This window comes from Astatotilapia calliptera, chromosome 19 (assembly GCF_900246225.1).
Source record: "Astatotilapia calliptera chromosome 19, fAstCal1.2, whole genome shotgun sequence".
NCBI lineage: Eukaryota > Metazoa > Chordata > Actinopteri > Cichliformes > Cichlidae > Astatotilapia > Astatotilapia calliptera.
Window position 1 is genome coordinate 7,098,972 of NC_039320.1, and position 23,033 is coordinate 7,122,004.

The 23,033-nt window shown below is 43.9% G+C and overlaps 3 protein-coding genes across 8 annotated transcripts in view; 1 reads left to right on the top strand and 2 right to left on the bottom strand.

Annotated features, from left to right (window-relative positions):
- Nucleotides 1–96: 96 nt before the first annotated feature.
- Nucleotides 97–7,228, bottom strand: LOC113012663 (uncharacterized). Its single transcript, XM_026152963.1, has 3 exons — nt 7,063–7,228; nt 909–1,064; nt 97–673 (listed from the first exon to the last, which is right to left on the bottom strand). Exons 1-3 carry the CDS (start codon nt 7,226–7,228, stop codon nt 255–257), a joined length of 741 nt encoding a protein of 246 aa, XP_026008748.1. The 3' UTR covers nt 97–254.
- Nucleotides 6,984–11,178, top strand: lgals8b (galectin 8b). 2 transcript variants are annotated; one of them, XM_026151043.1, is made up of 8 exons: nt 7,014–7,325; nt 7,510–7,598; nt 9,720–9,930; nt 10,007–10,126; nt 10,199–10,225; nt 10,308–10,396; nt 10,485–10,650; nt 10,735–11,178. In XM_026151043.1, exons 1-8 carry the CDS (start codon nt 7,287–7,289, stop codon nt 10,882–10,884), a joined length of 891 nt encoding a protein of 296 aa, XP_026006828.1. In that variant the 5' UTR covers nt 7,014–7,286; the 3' UTR covers nt 10,885–11,178. The 2 variants fall into 2 exon arrangements, with proteins under 2 accessions (XP_026006827.1, XP_026006828.1); XM_026151042.1 differs by having other exon boundaries at nt 6,984–7,325; nt 10,007–10,225.
- Nucleotides 11,179–12,757: 1,579 nt separating this feature from the next.
- Nucleotides 12,758–23,033, bottom strand: part of LOC113011542 (probable palmitoyltransferase ZDHHC14) — a 60,176-nt gene continuing 49,900 nt past the window's right edge. For 3 of the 5 annotated variants that reach the window (XM_026151037.1, XM_026151039.1, XM_026151038.1), the window contains exons 7-10: nt 22,053–22,155; nt 20,129–20,238; nt 18,169–18,274; nt 12,758–13,750 (exon numbers count right to left, since the gene is read on the bottom strand). In XM_026151037.1, the coding sequence (XP_026006822.1) occupies nt 13,280–13,750; nt 18,169–18,274; nt 20,129–20,238; nt 22,053–22,155 (790 nt within the window). In that variant the 3' untranslated portion in view covers nt 12,758–13,279. Of the gene's footprint in view, nt 13,751–14,312; nt 14,336–18,168; nt 18,275–20,128; nt 20,239–22,052; nt 22,156–23,033 lie in introns of all 5 variants that reach the window. The other 2 variants (XM_026151041.1, XM_026151040.1) reach the window with 2 other exon arrangements.

The window sequence follows — 23,033 nt, forward strand, 5'->3', positions numbered from 1 at the left end:
GGTGTGACTGAGCCACAGCGGGTCAGACCATCGGGGCTCTGAACTCACTCATGCAGCTTCACTTTTCCCGCACAGGAAGGAAACAGTCACGTGGTCTTAGATTTTAAGTTTTATTCAGTTGACATCAAAGCACAGCCTTTCAGTCCCAAATGTTTTACAGCATTTATACAAACTTCATAGTCAGTGACACCGGAAACAGGAGCACCTCCATGACTCACTCCTGTTCTCAGAGTTCAGGAGGAAACAGCTTTTTATTAAACCTCCTTTCCAAGTTTCCACGGAGTCCAGGCCGATCCGGATCCAGTCATCCGGACCAGCTGTGGAGGAGAGCCAACAGAGCCAGCAGCGGAGTGCAGGCGGCGGGTCCCCGGGAGCCGGTCCCTGTCGGAGGCCTGCTTCTTGGAGAAGTCGCAGTCTTCACAGTGGAAAGTGTGGACGCCGTGGCAGAGACTGCCTTCACCGTGGAGGACTTTACTGTGGACGCCGCGGTCATAGTGGACAACGTAGATGCGCTGAGCGTGGAGGACTTGACCGTGGACGCCGTGGAATGGCTGACCGTGGAGGACTTGATCGTGGACGACTTGATCGTGGACGGGCTGACCGTGGAGGACTTGATCGTGGACGACTTGATCGTGGACGCTGGGGACGCCGTGGACACGTGCCCCCGGGCCATCTGCAACACAAGAGACGCCATGAAGCTGAGGAAGTGCGGCTGCACACCGTGGGGAGGCTGAGAGGCCCTTAGAGTTACCTCCACCTTTGATCAGGTGTTTAAATTTAACGTTTGACAAAAAGTTTGTCCCGCAGCCTCTCCTGCCCCTCCACGCGACATTTAAAGCTTCTTAACGTAATGCAACTCCTCAGCACGAACACGACACTCACGACACTTGGACAAAAACGTAACTCACCTGTGAGCTGAGCTGGAGAATCAGCAGCAGCGATGCGAGGACGACCACACGCAGCGTCTTCATGTCGGCTGTGCTCTGCTGGGGGGAGGAAAGGTGATTGATCACAGAGGCGCACAGCCCACCTTTTATAGCCCCCACGCCTCGACACACCCCTATCTGCTGCGTTCACGGGATGTCGCAGATGTCGCTTCTCAAGTCAACCGTGATCATGTTTAACACCTAATGTTGTTTTTATTTGTAAACACATATTTAACCAATGATGATCCAGAACAACCAAACAAACCGAAAAGTACAACAAATTGTAAAAAAAAGTACATTTTTTGCAGTTATTTATTGCATGTGATGAAATTTATGTCTGCATGCTTCTATCTGTCTGAGTCGTTGGCTATGTCCCAATTCAGGGTCTGCACGCTTGAAGTACGCGCACTACGCGTACTACGTACGGTGCGTACTATGAGTACGAGAAGTGCGGAAGTGAGAGGCTTGTAAAATGGGACGGTATACGCTTCGTCGCGCTGTTCAGGTTGCCTAGCAACCATGATACTAACCGCGAGACACGTTACATACAGCTTTGTTTGACAGAAATGAAGGAGAAAAATGTTTTGTTGGTCATTCATTTTTGTCATGACATCACTTTGATTAGTTGAGTATCTGAGGCTGAGACCACAGGACTGTAAAACATGATTGTTGGGCTTCATTTCTGTGCTGAACAGTCATTTAAGATTAGTTAGTAAATAATAATTAGTTAATGTTGTTCATGAGACTAAAGTCAACTCACTGTGGTAATGTAAATATATATATATATATATATATATATATATATATATATATATATATATATATATACAGGGAGTGCAGAATTATTAGGCAAATGAGTATTTTGTCCACATCATCCTCTTCATGCATGTTGTCTTACTCCAAGCTGTATAGGCTCGAAAGCCTACTACCAATTAAGCATATTAGGTGATGTGCATCTCTGTAATGAGAAGGGGTGTGGTCTAATGACATCAACACCCTATATCAGGTGTGCATAATTATTAGGCAACGTCCTTTCCTTTGGCAAAATGGGTCAAAAGAAGGACTTGACAGGCTCAGAAAAGTCAAAAATAGTGAGATATCTTGCAGAGGGATGCAGCAGTCTCAAAATTGCAAAGCTTCTGAAGCGTGATCATCGAACAATCAAGCGTTTCATTCAAAATAGTCAACAGGGTCGCAAGAAGCGTGTGGAAAAACCAAGGCGCAAAATAACTGCCCATGAACTGAGAAAAGTCAAGCGTGCAGCTGCCAAGATGCCACTTGCCACCAGTTTGGCCATATTTCAGAGCTGCAACATCACTGGAGTGCCCAAAAGCACAAGGTGTGCAATACTCAGAGGCATGGCCAAGGTAAGAAAGGCTGAAAGACGACGACCACTGAACAAAACACACAAGCTGAAACGTCAAGACTGGGCCAAGAAATATCTCAAGACTGGTTTTTCTAAGGTTTTATGGACTGATGAAATGAGAGTGAGTCTTGATGGGCCAGATGGATGGGCCCGTGGCTGGATTGGTAAAGGGCAGAGAGCTCCAGTCCGACTCAGACGCCAGCAAGGTGGAGGTGGAGTACTGGTTTGGGCTGGTATCATCAAAGATGAGCTTGTGGGGCCTTTTCGGGTTGAGGATGGAGTCAAGCTCAACTCCCAGTCCTACTGGCAGTTTCTGGAAGACACCTTCTTCAAGCAGTGGTACAGGAAGAAGTCTGCATCCTTCAAGAAAAACGTGATTTTCATGCAGGACAATGCTCCATCACACGCGTCCAAGTACTCCACAGTGTGGCTGGCAAGAAAGGGTATAAAAGAAGAAAAACTAATGACATGGCCTCCTTGTTCACCTGATCTGAACCCCATTGAGAACCTGTGGTCCATCATCAAATGTGAGATTTACAAGGAGGGAAAACAGTGCACCTCTCTGAACAGTGTCTGGGAGGCTGTGGTTGCTGCTGCACGCAATGTTGATGGTGAACAGATCAAAACACTGACAGAATCCATGGATGGCAGGCTTTTGAGTGTCCTTGCAAAGAAAGGTGGCTATATTGGTCGCTGATTTGTTTTTGTTTTGTTTTTGAATGTCAGAAATGTATATTTGTGAATGTGGAGATGTTATATTGGTTTCACTGGTGAAAATAAATAATTGAAATGGGTATATATTTGTTTTTTGTTAAGTTGCCTAATAATTATGCACAGTAATAGTCACCTGCACACACAGATATCCCCCTAAAATAGCTAAAACTAAAAACAAACTAAAAACTACTTCCAAAAACATTCAGCTTTGATATTAATGAGTGTTTTGGGTTCATTAAGAACATGGTTGTTGTTCAATAATAAAATTATTCCTCAAAAATACAACTTGCCTAATAATTCTGCACTCCGTGTGTGTGTGTGTGTGTGTGTGTGTGTGTGTGTGTGTGTCCATATATCACTGACTTTCAGCTTGTTGTGTGTTTGTGGACATATGACTGACTTTAATTATTAAACATTAGCACATAAGTGTCGTCATATTCAGTACTTTTGACAGTTCACTCTTCGGCCGCTCCAACTTATTAGGGAAATTCCACATACATAAATGTCAATTTCAAAACTAAACCCCATCATTTAATTTGTTTTTGATTGAAATTGAATATTACTTAAACTCTTAAACTTTTTTTATTGGAAGTTAATTTATCATTGATTGAAATTCATTCAGAAATGTTTAAGGAACGAGCTGTCACAACTTTCAAGTACAAAGTTGTTATGAAGTCTGTCACATTCCTGCCCTTTTTTCTTTTTTTTTTAATCATTTATTTATTTATCCTTCTTATTTCATTGTACTGTATATTGTTACTCTTATTTGCCTTGTATGTCTACTGTACAAACTGAACTGGAATGACTGACTGTTCGCTTTATAATTTCAATAAAGTTTTGAAAAGAAAACCCCTCTTCGGCCGCTCCCTTCTGCCGTAATTTGCAGCAAAATTATCCACACCCACCGCCACGCTATGAATTGTGGGATATATGGGACCACGAAGCGTGCACCGGACCACGCTTGATATTTGGGGAAATCGACGGCGCATTTGGAGTATGCATTTGAAGCACACTTCGAATTGGGACAGCCGTCGTCGCGTGGCGGTGACGTAACCGCACTTAAAATGCGTACTTCAAGCGTGCAGTCTCTTAATTGGGACACAGCCCCTCAGTTGGGACACAGCCGTTGGCACCTGCGTGAGTTCATCTCCATGAAGGATGTCTGCTTTGTCCAATCAGGATGAGCCTTCCACCTGTCAGGAGCCTGGTGGCTTCGGAGAGATTTTTCTATCCTCCAAAACAAAGCATGGCAAAAAAAAGTTGGATATAATTTAACAAAAGTCTCATATGTTGAGGGTGTCACGAACATATTGTCTTGATTTGACCAGGTTGGGTCTTCTCAGTGCTGTTTGAGCTCATTAATAAAGTGTAGGCTGGTTTGGTTCAGTAGGACATGATGAGTGATGACTGTGTGTCTTTAAATAAGAAACAACTGACAGGAGGCGATACGGTGTGAACTGCTCTGCATGAGACAGAAAATCATTTTGATTAAACATCTGACCCACGGTCACATCTCCGTCACCAAACCACATGTGATAAAGGAGAACCTGGTGTTTATATGAGATGTCCTTATTGTTCCATACTAAGGCTCTGTGTGGGGAGAAGAGGTGAATCCTGTGATCACAGGTCGTGGTTTCTCCTGATGATGTGCCACGTCCAGCACAGCTGAGGTGCTGCGATTGGCCTGAGGGACCAGATCTCCTCCACTCCTCTTTGATGGTCTCAACAGAGCCTGAGGAACTCATTCATTTATTCTGCAGCTCTGTTATCTTTTCATCAGCTTCACCGTCTCCTTGAAGACTGAGATGAGAGCTTCACTGATGGCTCTTGATTGTGTTTTTTGAATTTGATCTCTCGTTGATTTTATCACAAATATTATGAATGATATTGTTTTGGTCTTAGACACCTGAGAAGCTGCTCGGGTAGATGATGTTTCTTTGTGTTTGACACACAATCGTCCAATCTTAGATTTGCATTATATTTATATTATATTTATATTATATTTATATTATATTATATTATATTATATTATATTATATTATATTATATTATATTATATTGACCTATCATGAATAAATGGCGCCCTCTAACGGTCACTTGCTGTAACTGCTGCAAACGTGTTAATGCTTCATGCATGATCCTGCCGGGATTCCGTAGTTTTGCTTCCACATGTCATCGGGACGAACCGGCAGCTTCATACAAAAAGAATAAAAACTCAGAAATCTTGTTTAGTTTAAAAACTTCACGTTAATATTTTTTAAACTAACAAAAGTTATAAAATTATTAACGAAGGTTTGTTGTACTAATGTTGTACTAATGTTCGCTCAAACACACGTTTGAAGACTTTATACAGCCTGAACATCATCATCATCATCATCAGCATTATTATTATTGTTGTTTCAAATACTTCCCGCTGCTCGTCTTGCCTGCAGGTGAGGACCAGGTGTTCAATTAATTAATTAGACTCTTTAAATCCTTTGAATGAATCCTGATATTTAATTAAAACACCGGAGATCACGTGGGTTATGTTCTCTTTTTTTTTTCAAACTTTATTGAAATTACAAAGTGAACAGCCAGTCATTCCAGTTCAGCCTGAACAGTAGACATACAAGGCAAATAAAAGTAACAATATACAGTACAATGAAATAAGAAGGATAAATAAATAAAGGGAAAAAAGAAGTGAAAAAAAGGGGGGGGGGGGATGTGACAGACTTCATAATTTAGTACTTGAAAGTCGTGACAGCTCATTTGTTAAACATTTCTGAATGAATTTCAATCAATGATAAACCTTTTTTATTGGAAGTTAATTTAAGAGAGTTTAAATAATATTCAATTTCAATCAAAAACAAATTAAATGATGGGGTTGAGTTTTGAAATGTACATTTATGTATATGGAATTTCCCTAATAAGGTATAAACATTGACAATGGCACATTTTTTTTCCTTTAGTTTCAAAATAAGTGATAATGTTTTTCCCTTCAATTTTGATTTCGTATGTTGTCTTGCACAGTATATAATTTTCAAGCTCTCTCCAAAATGTAGCACTATATGAACAGCCATAAAACAAATGAGTAACACTTTCAAGTTCAGTTTTACAAAAGGTACATTTTCTATCAATGTCGCAGAATCTTGAAATGTACATGTTGGATGGATATATGTTATGTAATATTTCCAAATGTAATTCTCTAACTTTGTTTGTAATACAAAATCTAAAAGGAACAAGCCACGCTTTATCCCAGTTGATATTATCAAAAATAGCATTCCAAAAAAACTTCCCTCTTGGAGTTATTTTCTTTGCATTAAACAAACATTCTCTAATATGTTTATTGGTGCATTTCTTGCTTAAGAAATCAATACCATTTATATAAAGAGTGTTAACGGATGCATGTGGTGTGTTCTGTTTTTGTAGCTTTTCATCAACTCAGTCAGTCCGCTGGGAACGGACTTTATTACAGAGCTAAAATCTTTAAATTTGATAGGGAATGTTTTTTCTGTAATAAAGTCATTGTAACTAAGTAGCTGGCCTTCAGAGTCAAATAAGTCTTTTAAATAGATTATATTTTTATCAATCCAATTCTGCAAATATAGTGATTTGTTCCTCTTAGTAATACATTCGTTATTCCAGATAATAGATGTATGTGGAGAAAAGTTATGTGAATAACATAATTTCCAAGCCAACAATGCCTGTTGATAAAATGCAGACATTTTAACTGGTAACTTTGATATACTGTAACTACAAGACAATAGGAAGTGTAAACCTCCAACATTTCTAAAAATGTTATGTGGAATGAAATGCCATAATGATCCAGGAGATTTTAAGCGTTCTTTTAGCCATTTCACCTTAAATGTATAGTTCAGGTCCATGAAGTCCAGAAGGCCAAAACCACCTTTATCTTTAGGTCCACAAACAATGATTTTTTTAGATGATGGTGCTTATTCTTCCATACAAAGTTAACAAATAAGTTATTAACATTTTTACGTGGGTTATGTTCCCAGGTTCTCAGATAGATTATGACTGACGTCATGTACTTCCTGCAGGTTCACGTGACGCTCTCACGGTCACGTGGGTGGGCTTCATCCGTGTTGTTGTTGATCGGGTGCCGATCACATGGTAGGATTTTGCGCATGCGCGAGCTGTTAATGGCTGATGGAGAGAAGATGCCCACTGCCTCCATCCCCGTGTAGCGCAGGAGAGCTCCAGCCCGCTCCCGTTTGGCGCGCATTGCGCAGACTGCCGTTTTTCCGCACAGCTGCAGGCCGCAGTCCGACACGAGAGGCCCGATGTCCGTGGCTAACGCTAAACACACGGTTCTGAATCCGGTAAGCGGATTATTATTATCATCATCTCCATCAGCCCTCTGATGGCTGCATGCTCTGCTGTCTGCACGCATGCAGTTTCTAGCGCTGTCCGCACATCTGCCCACACACCTGTCCACATCTGTCTGTCTGACCACACTCGAATGAAGACACGAGGCTCTCTGAGGTTTCCATGTCCGCTCTGCAGGTGATCCCATACACTGGACCCATACCTGGTGGCCTGCACCCCGGGGAGATCATCATCGTCCAGGGCACCGTCCCCCCCGATGCTGACAGGTAAGATTCAAATCAAACAGCAGCAGTTTGTTCTGTTCATGCAGGAAAACTAACAAAGAAAAAATCTCCCCCTGCAAACATTTTCAGCTAAAAGAGAATGAAAGTTGACCCATGACGCTGTTTTCAGGTGTGTGTGATATTTACTGTATTACTGAACTCTTCCATACCTGCTTTGCTTGATTTAAAGTCCACAATAATCCTTCTGTATATTATTCTGGGACTAAGTGCAGCATCTCAGTCCATCCTGCCTGAAACAAGCCCCCTTTGTTCTGATTGGCTGCCCCTCACCTGTCAAGTTTGGTTTATGGATTTTGCTGCAGATTCAAAAACTTCATTTTGTGTTGATTTGTAAAATTATTTATACTTAATAGTTTCACAAGTTGTATAATCAAAGGATATTTAAAGTGCTTATTATAAACTGTGGCACCTTTCACAATCATATAGATTATATTATTGAACCATAATTATTGATCTTTGTATAACTTTAATGTTCTAGCTGCTGCTGATTGAGATGATTTTTATATTGCAGGGTAGCTTGTATCTGTGCAGGTGTGCTGTCACATGTTACCGATGCTGCTCTGTCACAGAGGGGAAATGCTCGAGAACCTGCTGACGTGAAATATTCAGTAATTCATATTTTGGTGAAAGCAGCAGCATTACATGTGAAGCAAATGAGTGAAGCTGAAAAGAGGAAGTGATGGTGAATAGTTTGTTTTTATTGAAATAGTGTTTCCACACACAGCGAGGCCTCCTGTGGTTTGTTGTTTCCAGATGTTACAGCTGTTTTATGTTCGCTGATAAAACGAAACTTAAATCTTTCTGCTGTGAGTTTGTAGCACAAACGTCTCTGACTGCAGGTGCTGTCCGTGGTTCTGATCAAAAGGTGAAACGATGTTGAGGTTACTGCTTATTGATATGTGATATTATTTTGGTGTGTACAGTGTGCGTCGGGGGTTGTGTGTCTGTTTAGGTACGATGTAGCAGCAAGGACCCAAAAACTCCAGAGCCTCTCACAGAGCTGTTCACTTCTCACTCATGCTGGAGACCCAATCTGCTCAGTTCTGTTTCTAGATTAGAGATCAGCAGGTTTGAAATCATCGTCTGCTGGCCAATCAGAAAAGTGCCGCTGTTCCTGGACCCTCACAGGGTCTGACGGTTTTTACCATCCAAAGTCTTTATGTCATGAGCATCAGTGAGAACTATAGAAACTTAATTCCTGATTTATTTACATTTCCTCTTTCCTTAAACAGCTCCGACACTGCAGCTCAATCAAATGTCTCACTCACATCTAAATGTTCCTTTAACCTCCTAGGACCTCCATCCACATATGTGGACATCACATTTTGGGTTATTTAGACCAAAATACTCAATTTTGCTCTACGAGGGCCTGATATCCACTTACGAGGACATTATGCTGCCACTGTTCTATCAGAATTTTAAATGAATATCCTCATATGTGGCTCTGATTTTTCTTAAAAACAAAAATAAGGTAAAAAAGAAAATCTGGTAATTCTTTGTTTTTACATTCATCGGGCCCCAATGAGCCCAAATATCAAAGAGAAATTAAAAATGCTGCTGTGGAAGAGTTCAGGTCTTAGGAGGTTAATGAAGATCCGTTCACTGCCAACTCTTTCCTTCCTGATTCAAATAAACTTTATGAACACAGACTGACTGAGCAAAGCTCTGGATGCTCACACACACTCAGTCTGTATTTAACTCGTCAGCTTTGTCTTCATCTGTACACTCAGCCACTTCACTGTCAGTAAACCTGATTGGTCAGATGCTGAAACCCCGCCTCCTGCTGGGTTTACTGGGATCGCTGAGAAGTTACCCTGGATGTGCTGATCTGTGCACATTCAATTCCAGTTGCAGAGAACAGGTCCAGGATCAGTTTGGCTGATATCAATGAGGTTGTTATTCTCTTCGGTGATCATGCATCGCTCCCAGCTCTGCTACAGTCAGACCACTCAAAGTCTCTCTCTCTTTTCTTTAAATCACATCTGAGAGCTCAGCTGTTCTGCCAACTGGGTTCAGAATAAAAGGATGGAGTTACATCCACGTGGAGTTTAAGTTAAACGTTGATGCACGACATGATTTAATGGGCAGTTAAACTTTGTGCAGGTTTCAGATCGACCTGTCGAGTGGCTGCAGCACCAAACCACGCTCTGACGTCGCCCTCCACTTCAGCCCTCGCTTCAAGGGCTCGCCCTGTGTGGTGTGCAACTCCCTGCTGCAGGAGAGCTGGGGCAGAGAGGAGACGCTCCACCAGCTGCCCTACAAGCGCGGCGCCCCCTTCGAGACGATCATCCTGGTGCATGAAGACGCCTTCAAGGTCTGTGAGCCCGAGCTGGTGGAGATGGTAGGCCTGCATGTGGAACCGAAAGATAACGCTCCTTGTTCACCTGCAGGTGGCGGTAAATGGAGCGCACCTGCTGGAATACAAGCACAGAATTCCTCTGAACAGGGTTGACACCTTCTCCATCTGTGGGAAAGTCAGGGTGAACGCTATCGGCTACATCCCAAACTCAGTGAGTACATGTCTTTCTCATATTTCAGGTTTTTTGCAGCTCGTGTCTAAATGTGTGTTTTCTCCCTCTCAGGCAATATTCTCAGAATCAGGGGACCTGGTGAGTTTTTACCTTTAAACTGCTAAAACTCGATCACATGTCCAAACTCTTATCAGACGTTTAGGTTTCACTGCTGTTTCAGAGCCTCCCTTACAAAGGCAGCATCCTCAAAGGCCTGAGCCCAGGACAGCACATCACAATCAAAGGGCAGGTCAGCATGTATCCTCACAGGTAAACATTCAGACACGTATATGAATCTGTGTGCGAGTTATCCAGGACCGCCCATCTCACAGTGATGCACGCTCATACGTTGCTCCAGTTTTACCGTGAACCTCCGGAACAGCCGGACGGAGAACATCGCTCTCCACCTGAACCCCCGCATGAAGTCCAGCGTGTTCATCAGGAACTCGTACCTGGGTGAGTCCTGGGGTCAGGAGGAGCGGGAGCTGCCCTTCTTTCCATTCTCCTCAGGAGAATACTTTGAGGTAAGGACCACCTGCAGCTTCTCAACGCTTTTAAAGGCCTTCTGCTTCTTCAGAGACTCCTTTTTTTTAAAATTTCTTCCTCAGATCCTTCTCCTCTGTCAGCCACATCGGTTCAAGCTGGCGGTGAACGGCTCGCACCTGTTCGAGTTCAGACACCGGGTGCAGGACCTGAGCAGCATCGACCAGCTGGAGATCATGGGAGACCTGGAGCTCACCGACGTCAAGCTGTGGTGACTCGCACGGAAACTGGCGTCACCGATGCTCCTGGGTTCTGGTTATCGTGCTAAATTAGCTTAGCCACAGCAACCTGGGCGTGGATGGTTCTAAGCTAGTCTGGCACGGAGGCCGTGGACGGGTCTTAAATGAACGGTTTCCAGCTGAGACTGGATGATGCATGACAGTAAGCCGTGCTGCAGCTGACTGTGGTGTCCCTGGACCGTTTCTTTTCTTGTCTCTAGTGCATCTCTGCTGTGATACAGCCTGTGTAACTAAACCCGGAAATAAATGTGAATGTTAAGAAGCTCTCGACACCTGGCTCTGCTTACGTGTTAATTATAAGACTGTCAGCAAAACAGTGAAATAAATACAAGGACTGCATTCTTCTGTACAGCTCACATAGAAAACAAAATCCAGGAAGTGCAGTTTTTACTGCATCATTGAAGTCACAGCTTTCATTTGCATTAGTTTTTAATCACTTTAAAATAATATTTGAAATACATGAAAATGTCCCACACACCTGACAGGCAGCACTCTGTGCAGCGCGAGATAATAAGATTTAAATAACTGACAGGTCCGTCAGAGGAGCGAGTCCTGCTCCAGTAATCTGAGGTTCCCTCTCGTCTCCTTTATAATCACCTGTGGTTAAAAATGTAACCCAGTCAGGCTGCATGTGTCACACATTATTTAATGACAAACGTGTTCCTGTTATCCTGCTGTTATCATTCAAACCTGAGGATGATCAGCAGCCTTCAGCGATTCTTCACCTCCTCAGATCCATCATCGGGAGCCTTTTTTAAATTTTATAGCCTCACATGTTCGCCGGCCTCCGTGGATTTGGACCCCCATAGCAAAGATTTAAAAGTGTGCTCTCCAGAATTGTCTCGCCAGTAATAAAACACGTAAATAAAAACAAAATAAACCTGAATTTCATTCATAACAGAAAGGAAAACATCAAATGTAAAGCTCATTTTGAATTTGATGACAGCAAAACGTCAAAGAGAAAAAGGTTAAAAAGCAGCTGGAGGAACATTTTTCAGCAGCGCAGTCATGTGACTGGGTACTTAAAAAAAAAAAAAAAAAATACACAGAACAGAGGTTCACAAAAAACAGTTTATAAAATGTTCCTGACACAAATGTGAAGATTTCAAACGTGTGCAGACTTTTAGAAACATGTTGCTGCCCTCAAAATCAAAATTAGCCAATGCGCTTCATCTTCTCAGTTTGAATATTTGAAATGTTTTTTTGTTTATGTTCTATTATGAATAAATTATGGGTTTAAGAAGAATATCCTTAAATCTTATTATTTACATTTTAATTCCTCCCAACTTTCAGGAATTGTGTTTGCAATTCTTTAACTTCCCAAACACAAACATGGTTTTACTGTAACCGCCCACAGAGGGGTCACAGACTGATGACAAGGCTCAGATATTTTTGTGGCTTTTGTTGGTCAAAAACTGAAATTCAGGGATCCTTAAATAATAATGTGATTTTTGTTCGTCTCAGCAGACCAACAGAGAACTGAGTCATCACGCCGTCTTTTAGCCTTTAAAGTCAGCCTACAGCTGGTGTGACATCACACTAATGTTAGTAAAGATGAGGCTGATATCCTTTCCTCTTGGTTTCATAAGAGTATCTAAATTTAAATCTTAGCTGCAGTGTTTCTGCTCGACCACAAGGGGGTGGAAGAGCATTAAAGTGGGAGTGTCAGTTTCTACCAAACCATCAGCGTCTTTGGCCACAGACTGACCCTCTGAGGTGTGGACCCACAGCTCTTCTGTTTCAGGCCTTTTCTGTGCGTCCAGCTAAGAGCTCAAAATCATCCATAAATGTTAAAACGTCAGCATCACATGACTGTCACACAAACGCCTTCGATAGAAACGCAGCCGAATGTGATAAAAAGATGGTTTTATTAATATCCACAGGAAATATAATCTGTAAGTTGTAATAACCATAGTACAATACAACAGTCTCTTTTACATAGAAAAGCCTGATGATATGCAACATGAAGACATCAACCATCGCACTGCTGACCATGTCCAAGAAAAGAAGGCAAGAAGACACCGTCCAATCAGCAACGGGCACACAGGAGAAGGTTTTAGAAAAGAAGTGAGTCAGAGCTGCGACGCTCAGCCTTCTCACCCAAACTTTTATTTTGGATTGAAGTGGAACAAAAACCTGAAACGTCTCCTGTGAAGTTTCCAAAGAGTTAACGGATTAAACTTCCCCGGAGTTTCAAACAAAAATAACAGGAAGGATCTTCCAGCTCCAGCTGCAACGTTTGGGAAGAAAAACGTCAGAAGACAAATCTGATTTAGGTCCACAGGTTCCAACAGCTGAGTTTAAACCACCACCTGTGAGCGTGGGTGGGGGTCAGCAGACTTCGGTGATCTCAGTGTTTTCATTGGGGGCGTCAGACGGAGCTGAGCTTCACCAGCCCTCTGACGGAGTCCTCGTGCAGCGAGTCCTGGCTGGCCGGGTCGTAGAAGCCGGCCTGCGTGGTGTGGCTGTGGCCCATGGGGCTGCCGCAGTGAAGCATGCCGGGCGGCGACGGCACTTCCTCTGGCGTAAGGAAGTGGTGCTGGAACAACGACTCCTGCAGGGGGTTGCTGTGGTTGTGTGTGAGGGTGTGTCCATGGACCGGCAGCTTGTCGGCGGCCTCGTGGCAGCTTAAGCTGGAGGTGGAGGTCGGAGGGGTGGGCTGGCCGAGGGGCAGTGAGGTGCAGGGCCCCGTCAGGGCGAGGGAGGCGCGGCCAGGTAGCGTCCCTCCGTTTTCGGGGGATGTGGTTAGGATGACAGGCTCGCTGCTCTGGTGCTGGAGTAGCGGGGTGGCGGCGGCCTGCAAAACGAATTTGGTGCTCTGAATGCACTGGTCTTGGTCACACTGAGAGAAAGCGCCAACGAGGAGAAGGGAGGAGGGAGGGGGTGTGCGGGTCAAAGCAACAGACATTGGGGGGGAGAGATGGCAGTGACGCAGAATTTGAAAATTGCAAAGAAGAAAACACAAACGAAAGGAAGGCGTGAAGACGACAAAGGAGGGAAGGGAGAGAAAGAAAGAGAAGGTGTTAGTGTCCCGTTAGGATGCAGAGCCACAGCCGCTCAGCTCAATACACAGAGCTGCTATTAAGTCCCTGCTTCATGGCCTATTGATCGCCTCGCTGTGGATGTGTCAATAACGAGCGGTAACTGGGTTAGGACGCCGAGTCGGCGATAACACACATCAGCCACAGAGAGGTTAGCTTTAACCCTGTTAGCCGTTTGTCACCACAAAGTCATCAATATTACAGAGCAGCTGCAGATGAAAAGCCCACAGGGTGTGAGAGGTACCAGAAATTAAAAGCATAATAATCAGGAAGAGCCCCGTGACGCAGCCTCCCGCCCCACACCACCCCAAAGCCTCACGGGGAGGAAATGGGAAGCACAGAGGTTCGTCCTCCACATCTCACCTTTCTGCCTCAATCTCACTGACCTGAAAAGAGCAGATTACAGACATGATGTAAACACAGGCCGAGCGACCTTTGACAGCAGAACAGATGTGCTTTTAAGTGTTATCAGTCCTCCATGTATCGACTTATGGAAGCTAGGCTCAGGTTGTTGCACTGCAACGACAGGAAACACGCTCACCTCCACGTTAGCGCCAGGCTACGTCATCGGTGTTTGATGGAAAATAGAGTGCTGTCAGGCTTTGTGAACACCGACTGACTCATTAGCAGCAAGGCAGAAACAATACCTAGACGGGCTGCTGACCACAGGCCGTGTTGGGCTTTCACATTCCTGTAATCCCAACATTCAGCCCACATTTACTCTGGTTTTGCCTCAGTAGAAGGATACTATGACAGGAAGACAGTCATTTCTCTGTTCCTGAGACGTCGTCAGGAGACGCACTGCTTTATTCAGATGTCCAAAAACTTGGATTTTCTCTGAACCACAGAGCACCAAACCTGAGAGTAATCTTTTGGTGTCAGTAAATCTGACCTCTACCGCTAATGTGCGAGCCTCTCTCCCCCTCTCAGAGTGACTCAGACACTGACGCCCTGCTGAAGGAGCACAGCAAGGTTTCTACAGGTATTTAGGACAGTTTTATTTGCAGTCACATGTCTCGTACAGCCAGGTAAACAGTTTTTGTGTCAGCTCTCGCAGCGTGCTGTACAAAGCTGATTCTACTTGTGTTTCATATTTAAACAAATCTGAAGAGGACTGGAGAGATTAGAGTGACGCGTGTTATTCCCGACAACATTAACGGATAATAAGTCACACAGTGGTCTGGGACATTCGAACATCTGACCCGAGCGCTTTAAAGTCCAGAGATGCTTTGTGAGATCTCCCCTCCTTAAAGTGGGAACTGATGTGAGCCTCTCAGGGAGGCCTGTGATGACTGCAGTCAGTCTCTCTCCTTTTACTGAGTCAAATCCAGAAAGCAGGGTTTGTTCATCAAAGTGCAATGACATCGTTTCACACGCAGTTACCGTGGCAACAGCTTAAAAAGTCTCCGTCGATTTAAAGCTGCATCACAAAGAAACAAACGCGCGTTTGCCAACACGGAGCTAAAAATGCCCGGCTTAACGTGCGACACACACCAACAACTGTTTGCTTTTAATCAAAAATCTGATTTAAATACTCGTTCACACACACACACACACACACACACACACACACACACACACACACACACACACACACACAGGTCCCAGACCTGGACAGCTACACGTTAAGCACTGACGGCGTCCAGGCAAACAGCCAGGACGACTGCGGCTGCTCATCATGACCGCTACAGGAGACAGATGGTGGTTATTTGTGGACGTGCTAACATTGGGGAATGTTCCCGTGGCTTTCAGCCCAACGGTCCATTCAAGAGATCATGACTGATGACGTCAGCGTTTAACATCTCGGTGAGAATAACCAGGACGAGGTCGAGCCTCTGTGCCAACAAGGACACGGCAGAGGGAAAGGTGTTCAGTAGCTGTGTGCGAGGAGGTAAACTGGACGCCACGAGTGTGTCGGGACTCAGCCTGACACTGCACAAAGACCTGTTCACGGCCTGCGGCGTGATTTCGATTCTCATCTTTTCATGAGCCTGCTGCAGTGACAGATGACAACCCCTGGCAAAAGTCAGCGAATCAACACATTTGGATGATGTTCATTCAGCCTCAAACACATTCAACACTTTTCTTTTTTTGGGCAGTAGAAGAAAAATAATGTTGGAATCACTTTGCGGTTTTCATTTCTATCTGCACAAACCTGAATATGAAAGAAGTCTGCAGAGCCAAAATAATGTTTCTTTGTTCCCTGATGATGTAATGTTTCATATCAAGGGCCAGATTTACTCAGCGGGTCGGTTAGGTGTGGTTAGTTTGGGTGACATACAGAAGTTAGTTTTCTAAACACAGACGATCTTCATGTCAATATCAAGCACAAAAAATAAGACGTGCTTTTTTTTGCACCTGCTGGTGCAATTTGCAGTAAACTGCATCTCAAACTTTGTAACTGTTTAAACACTTGATTTAAATATTTTCTTCTCTATATTTTGTGCAAAGGAAACTCCAAAGACCGCGTCCCTGCCTCCTGTGGAATCTTGGCTCTGTGTTTGTCCTCAATACTGACAGTATTTTGTGTTAGTTTGTGCACAAAGCGTTGGCTAATCTGTAACATAACATAAACAGGTGACAAGGCATGAGCTTATAAGCACATAATGTGCAACAATTAAACTGTAATCAATCAGCTGTTTTAGTTTTTTTTTTTATCATATTTAGATTCAGCACAACAAAATCCATTCGAATAAAGGAAATCATCATTTTTCCTTCACTTAATTTGGAATAAATAGCATTATTCAAAATAATCTGACAGCCAGAATGTTCAGGTGTATTTAATAAAAACAACTGCAAAGTGAAAAAGTTGAACAAGCATCCTCCAAATGTGCCGATTCCAGGAGTTTCCGTAAGATTTCAGAGTGAGCGTCTTATGAGCAGCTGACCAGAAATCAGAGACTCCAGGCCACCACATCAACATAACCCCCACCTGCCGACCTGATTTAAAGAAACACGACGTGGTTTGTGCAGACTCTGAGAACTCGCCTGCTGTAATCTAGACCAGCTTCATCCATCTCAATCTAGCGATGAGAGACACTAACTGGATTTACTTTCCCAGACCAGAAAAAAACCAAGCTGTGTGTGATTCAGCGGCGTCCAGCCTCCGTGCCTGGGCCCAGTTATCCGGGCCAGCGCGGGATGCCTCTACATTCTTAAATCTGAGATCATCATTAGAGAGTCGACCGTCGGCATCTTTCACGGCAGCCGCACGAGGGCAGGACAACCTGATCCACGCCAGGAAACCAGATTTGTTCTACACGTGTGCGAAAACAGACGTACTTCCTGTCAATGCTAAAATTACAAAAATAATTAACTCATAAATTTTTTTTTTTTCATGCAAGAGTCGGATTAAAACTATTAAAACTGTTTCTACCTGACAGCTGTAACTTTATATTACTGAAGCACGTCTCCCCTCTCCGAGTCAGTTTATTAGGACGTTTCAGATTTTACAAATAAAGCAACATTTGATCTTCGTTGGTCTAATTCTCCAGCCATACACACTGATAAAATAATCTATGCTAGACCTCTACAATAATAATAATAATTATTATAATTATAAACTTCACAATTTGTGTACATGGATCAAAAAGTTCACTTGAAAAGGAGAATTTAGTTTGTTTAATTAGTTCCATATATGAGAAGTAAGAAAAAGTAATTAATTTTTTATTTATAACAATAATAAATATTCTATTTCATAACCAGTGAAATCAAAGTTAAAATTGTATGTAATGCTTAAACAAGCCATTTCACCTTACAGCAGTCAGTGTGTAAATGCTAAGGGCTTTTACTGTGAAAGGAAGGAACAGGAAGAAGGCCTTTTCACACGTGCAGAACAAATCAGGTGCAGATTTCAACACTCACTGCAACTTTATATAAACTCTCTAACGTTAGGAAGCAGCTTGAGGATAAAATGAACCTGAAGGCAGACTCTTTAAAGTATTTTAGCTCATAGTTGCTGAAATCCTGCGTGCTTTATTATCCTGCTCTTTGCACAGGGTGGCTCTTATTGTGAAGCAGTTACAGGTATACACGTCTAAACAACATGACTGACAAAAAACATGAATTTCGTGGTTTAGTTTATTTGGTTATCGTTTCACCATGAAAAGAGATGAAACACTGTTCTGTGCCATTTCTGACAAAGTGATGCATAAAGCTGCATTTGGAGGGGAGAGGGAGGTGGGAGGGGGGTGGTGGCGGCGTCGGTCAACAGTCTTACCGTGTGGCTCTGCTGAGACTGGGTGGAGCCATATATAGTGATACCATTGGTTGGTGGTGCCAACTGTGGCACGTCTGCCTCGACGAAGCCGCGTCTGTCGATGAGACTAATGGGAGAAAAGCCGAGAACATCGTTACCGTCAGCAAACATTACACAGCAAAGGTCACTCAGCAGCACAATAACACAACACACAGCTCCGACAGGCCCGTCCTGCTTTAACCAGAAAGGAAAAGGTCGAGTTGATCTCGCTGTGGGTCAGCAGACGACCAAAGAAAGAAACGGAATGAAACAAATGAACAAAAGAGCTTTGTCGCTCTAACAGAGGGACTTTTATTAAACTCTGACCCTGTGGTTTTACTGTTGACAATAAAAGCAAAGATAACTACTGTGTGCGGTGTGAACTATTTTCTGATACCACTGCTGCAGGTCAGGAAATACCAGCTTCTAAAATGATTTAAATACAGTCTCAGATGCACAACACATGACCCGTTCCAGCATGTCATCATTTAACAAACGGCCCTGTGAAAAACTGAGCCCGCCCCATGATTCAGTAGCTTGTGGCGACACCTTTGGCTGCAGTAATTTACAGTAATGATTTTCTGTGACAGTGTTGTCCTCTTTCTTTGCAGCGTTGCTCTCAGTCAGTTGTGCAGACATCTCTCTGAAGGTGCCACTACAGCATTCAGTCAGGGTTGAGGTTGGACTTTCACTGGACCGTTGCTGCCGTGTGTGGGATCACTGTCCTGTTGATGACCTCGTGCCGATACCCTGTGGCTCTGGGCACATTGCCCTCTGACACCCTACTGACAATCGGTCATGCTCGGATGCTTCAGATCAACAAACCACCAAAACTTCTGCTTTTATCAAAGTGCTCACACTGCTGGCTGTTACTTACAGAAGGGATGGTTTTAGTTTTTGTTAAATAATTACTGAGACCGTACTATGTCACCTGAGGTTGTATTTACCTCATTTTAAGAGCAGCTAATCTTATTATGTCCTGATATGCAGCACCTTGGAAGTGAATGAGGGCGTACTTTCTGTTAAGTGTGACTGTACAGTCGCTCATCTGTGGAGTGAACCATCATTTTCAACCCAAGGTTAATGCTGCACAGCTCTGCTGGTTAGAGAAGAACCTGCTGAACTTTGCACAGTGATGCCTCCGTGTGATGATAGGGGCTGTTTATCAGCCAAACACAGGCCGATCGGACACAGCTGAGGCATCAAGCTCGATAAGAATTTAACACAAAGTGCTGACGGTGAGCTCCAGCAGGACTGAGCTGGAATGAAGCAGAAACCTGCAGTTTGATGCATTTGAAAGTCTGAGTGGAGAATCTGTGCAGGGAGTAAAACACAAAAGGCTTTTGTGTCTCTGTGGGTCTGAGCTCGCTCAGTCCAAGAGGCAGGTGAGGCCAGCTGTGCGACACCTGTGGCGCCACACACACACACACACACACACACACACACACACACACACACACACACACACACACACACACACACACACACACACACACACACACACACACACGGCAGCCACCTGTGAGCCGAGGACTCACATAAGAACAATGCCGGGGGGCAACGTGCAGTCGCACAGACACGAGCTGACAGCTGCTGTGTTTTTGTTCAATCACATGGGCAGAAAAGTATAAAAATCTAATCAATGTGGGAAACTTTGATCTCGGATTTGGTTCAAATAGGCCTGAAATGCTTTGCAGTATCTTTGCTATGTTTAGAGAAAAGGCTGCAGGCAGGCTCATTTCACAGCAGCTCCTCACATCAAACACTTCTGAGTAACAGTTTTATTTTTGCCTCTGGAGAAAATGGGAAACTACGATGACACTGAGATGGCTTTTTCCCCCCAGAGCAGGGAACGATGGGCTCTTTGTCCTCATCTGACCATCGAGGAACGAGGAATGCGTACATCGCCTCACAGAAACACAAACACCCACACCCAGCCTACCTCGGTGGCAGGGGTCCACACAGCGCTGCGCAGCAGTTGGTGAATATGTTTCCATAGCTGTAGGGGTTATAGTTGTCCTTCCCTCTTTTAGATGACCATGAACCTTTTATCTGCAGAGATGCAAAGCTTCAGTGAGACAGATAAATATCCAAAGTGTCATCGATAAACAGACGCTGCTGTTTGTGTCTAGTCTGGAGCTCAAGCGGGCCGTGCGCACTTCTGTCCCGTGACCTTGAAAATTATCATCGCCATTCTCGAATCAGCTGAGCTCACCAGCGAAGCTCGAGCACCACTCACTCACAGTCTGAGGTGAAAAGGAGTTACAGCTGTGAGTCCATGCTTCTGTGCAGCTAATGAACACACACCATACAGATGAGCAAATAATCAGAAACTCCATTAAAAACGCTTCTTTTAAAAGGATTAAAATGCACACATCAGCGTGTTTGTAGTTCCCAGATTTTCAGGCTAGCAAGGAACCAACGTCACTGAGAACTTTAAAGAACGAATATTTAAAAGTATTTGCCTGTCATATGTAATCAGTCCACAACCACTAGATAAACATAAGACTAGAAAAATAAAGATAAAAAACACAGTGCCGAGGTCCATAAGGGAAGGTAAGGGAAAAAGGGAGGGTAAAAAGCGGCGAGACGGACGGCAAGCCAAGTGCACCGGCGCCATCTTTCAGATTAAAACCTGAAAATCATTGAAACAGTAAAAAATAACAACTACATGTGATGAGCTGGAATTTTAGAAGCTAATTTTGAATTGTATGCTGGGAATATGCTTCTGAAAAAAGTTGGGACGCGGACGTGTTTATGTTGTTTTTTTGCAGAATGTGAAATAAGCCACACCCACACTTCAGCATTAATGAGGCCATTACACGTTTGATTCAAGCTGCACCAACGCACACTCACGGTGTCGGCTCCTGAACTGTTCGCTCTCCTCTTTCCCCAAATGGTCCAATTTTGTTACCCATAAATATTTGGTCCAGAGGTCAGTGTACTCAGTGACCCGATGGCTCAGGGCCAGCTCAGCCTTATGTTACTTGTGAAGCAAACCGGCTTAAACAACTCATCAATATTTTTGATCATTTCTATCAGAATTTAAAATTGAAGAAACCGTTTCAGGAAAATGAAATAAAGAAACGTTGCTTAGTGTTGAGGAAACTGCAGGAAGGCACCGCGTGTGCTGCAGGATGTGAGAACGAGCATTTCCCCTCACATTTGTGACAACAAATAGAAAAGTGTTCTCTGTGAATAACAACTTTTCAAAGACTTGGCTTCTGTTTCTCCACAGTGAAAAGGCGATCACATGTGTACTTTAACATGGAGACGGAGCCTCTGTTACCATCCTGGGCTAAAATTCAAAGCAGCTGCTCAGTCAGCTTCAACATGAAGAAAAAGTCTTTCACGCATAAATTAAAATCAAGCCTAACCCTGCGAGCCCTCCGCTAAATATACTTAAAATCTTTCGATTGAAATGATTTGGCAGATGTAGAATATGACGATGAATAAAGACGCTGTGTTGTTGTACTATTACAAAAATGGGCTCGTTTTCTTCTCTCGGGCCAGTAAAGCTCTGATCCGCTGCCTCGGGCTTCCTGTGGGGAGCCCCTCCCCCACTGAGTCTAATCACGTTAATATTAAAACTAACGAGCAGTTCGACGCTGCAGCAGGTGTGACGCTTTAGTATCACACAACTTTTCTCGTGTCGTGTGCCCGCTACTTTCCAGTTGCTGGCACCGAATTGAAAATGAGTGAATGAACCAATAAAAAGATCAAATGGTTTTAGTGCCGTTTCAATTTAAAATAACATTTTATGGCGTTCCTGCCCTTTAAATGGAGTCTGTTAGCACACGACACATGTGAACATTCTGCCTCGTTTCTGCAGCGTGTGGTGTAATGCACTTTGTGTCCATACTCACGTCTTCATTGGTGGTCTGGTTGGAGCTGATCAGGTAGGTATGGAAGCCTGAGAGGCCCACGATGGACCACACAGAGAAGAAACACACCACCACTTCCAGCACAGTGACACAAAGAAGTCAAGGAATAACTCTGCTGTGGTGTTCATGCAGTGACAGATGATAATATGAAAGCTCATACAACCCACGGAGCCAGCCCGAACACAGAGGTGCTGCCGTAGCAGCGAGCACACTGACCCACAGCCTGAGGGCCGCCCTCCTCTCGCCAGTACTTCCCAGTTACCAGTTCGTTTGGCTCGTACTGCTCATTTTCTCTACTCCACATACACGCACTGTTCGAGATGAATCCTCTACACAAACAAACACCGCTGACTCTTAATGTGCACTACCTCCAAGGATGACACATACAAATACCCAGACACCATAACTAAGTGCCTGAAGGGCTGCTGGAAAATGCTCAGTAGGTTAGCATCATACTGCATCCTCTCAGAAACTTTACATAATGCCCTCACGCTCTTCTTCTCTCTCCTCCAATCTCTTCCTCCTCAGCAAGGACAAAACATGTCATCATTCTTCGAGCACAAAGGCCTGCTGCGATAGTATCGACTGCAATTCAGCTTTATTAAAGCCCTGTAGGACAGCAGACTTTATCAGCGTGGCTTGGCACATTTCTCAGCCTCAGAAAGTTATCGCACTCAGGCACAGAGAGAAGGGCAGCGAGAGAGCGGCGGTGTGGCAGCCCGTGCTCTGAACCGGATTTGTGTTGTACACCGAGCACCGGGATCATTTAGAGCCGCTCTTCATTTCTACCTCTGAACGGGCTTATCAGTCCTGACCTCGCACGACCCCACGCCGTATTTAAGTGAGAGAAGACATCAAAATGTTTAAAGCAGAAGAAAATGCATTAAAGGGCTGCCAAAATAGTCACGAGCTGCTTCATGATTAAAAGCGAATAAAAGCGAGGCTCTGCTGCCTCCACCTAAC

Excerpts from the sequence above, each read along its gene's own strand:
- LOC113012663 (XM_026152963.1), bottom strand. The coding sequence starts at position 7,228 with ATGCGCGCCAAACGGGAGCGGGCTGGAGCTCTCCTGCGCTACACGGGG. Across the intron at positions 1,065-7,062 it reads TGAAGCCCACCCACGTGACC|ATAGGGGTGTGTCGAGGCGT; the intron begins GTGAGAGCGTCA and ends TGAACGCAGCAG. Across the intron at positions 674-908 it reads TTCTCCAGCTCAGCTCACAG|ATGGCCCGGGGGCACGTGTC; the intron begins GTGAGTTACGTT and ends CTTGTGTTGCAG.
- lgals8b (XM_026151042.1), top strand. The coding sequence starts at position 7,287 with ATGTCCGTGGCTAACGCTAAACACACGGTTCTGAATCCG. Across the intron at positions 10,226-10,307 it reads TCTCAGAATCAGGGGACCTG|AGCCTCCCTTACAAAGGCAG; the intron begins GTGAGTTTTTAC and ends CTGCTGTTTCAG. Across the intron at positions 10,397-10,484 it reads GTCAGCATGTATCCTCACAG|TTTTACCGTGAACCTCCGGA; the intron begins GTAAACATTCAG and ends ACGTTGCTCCAG.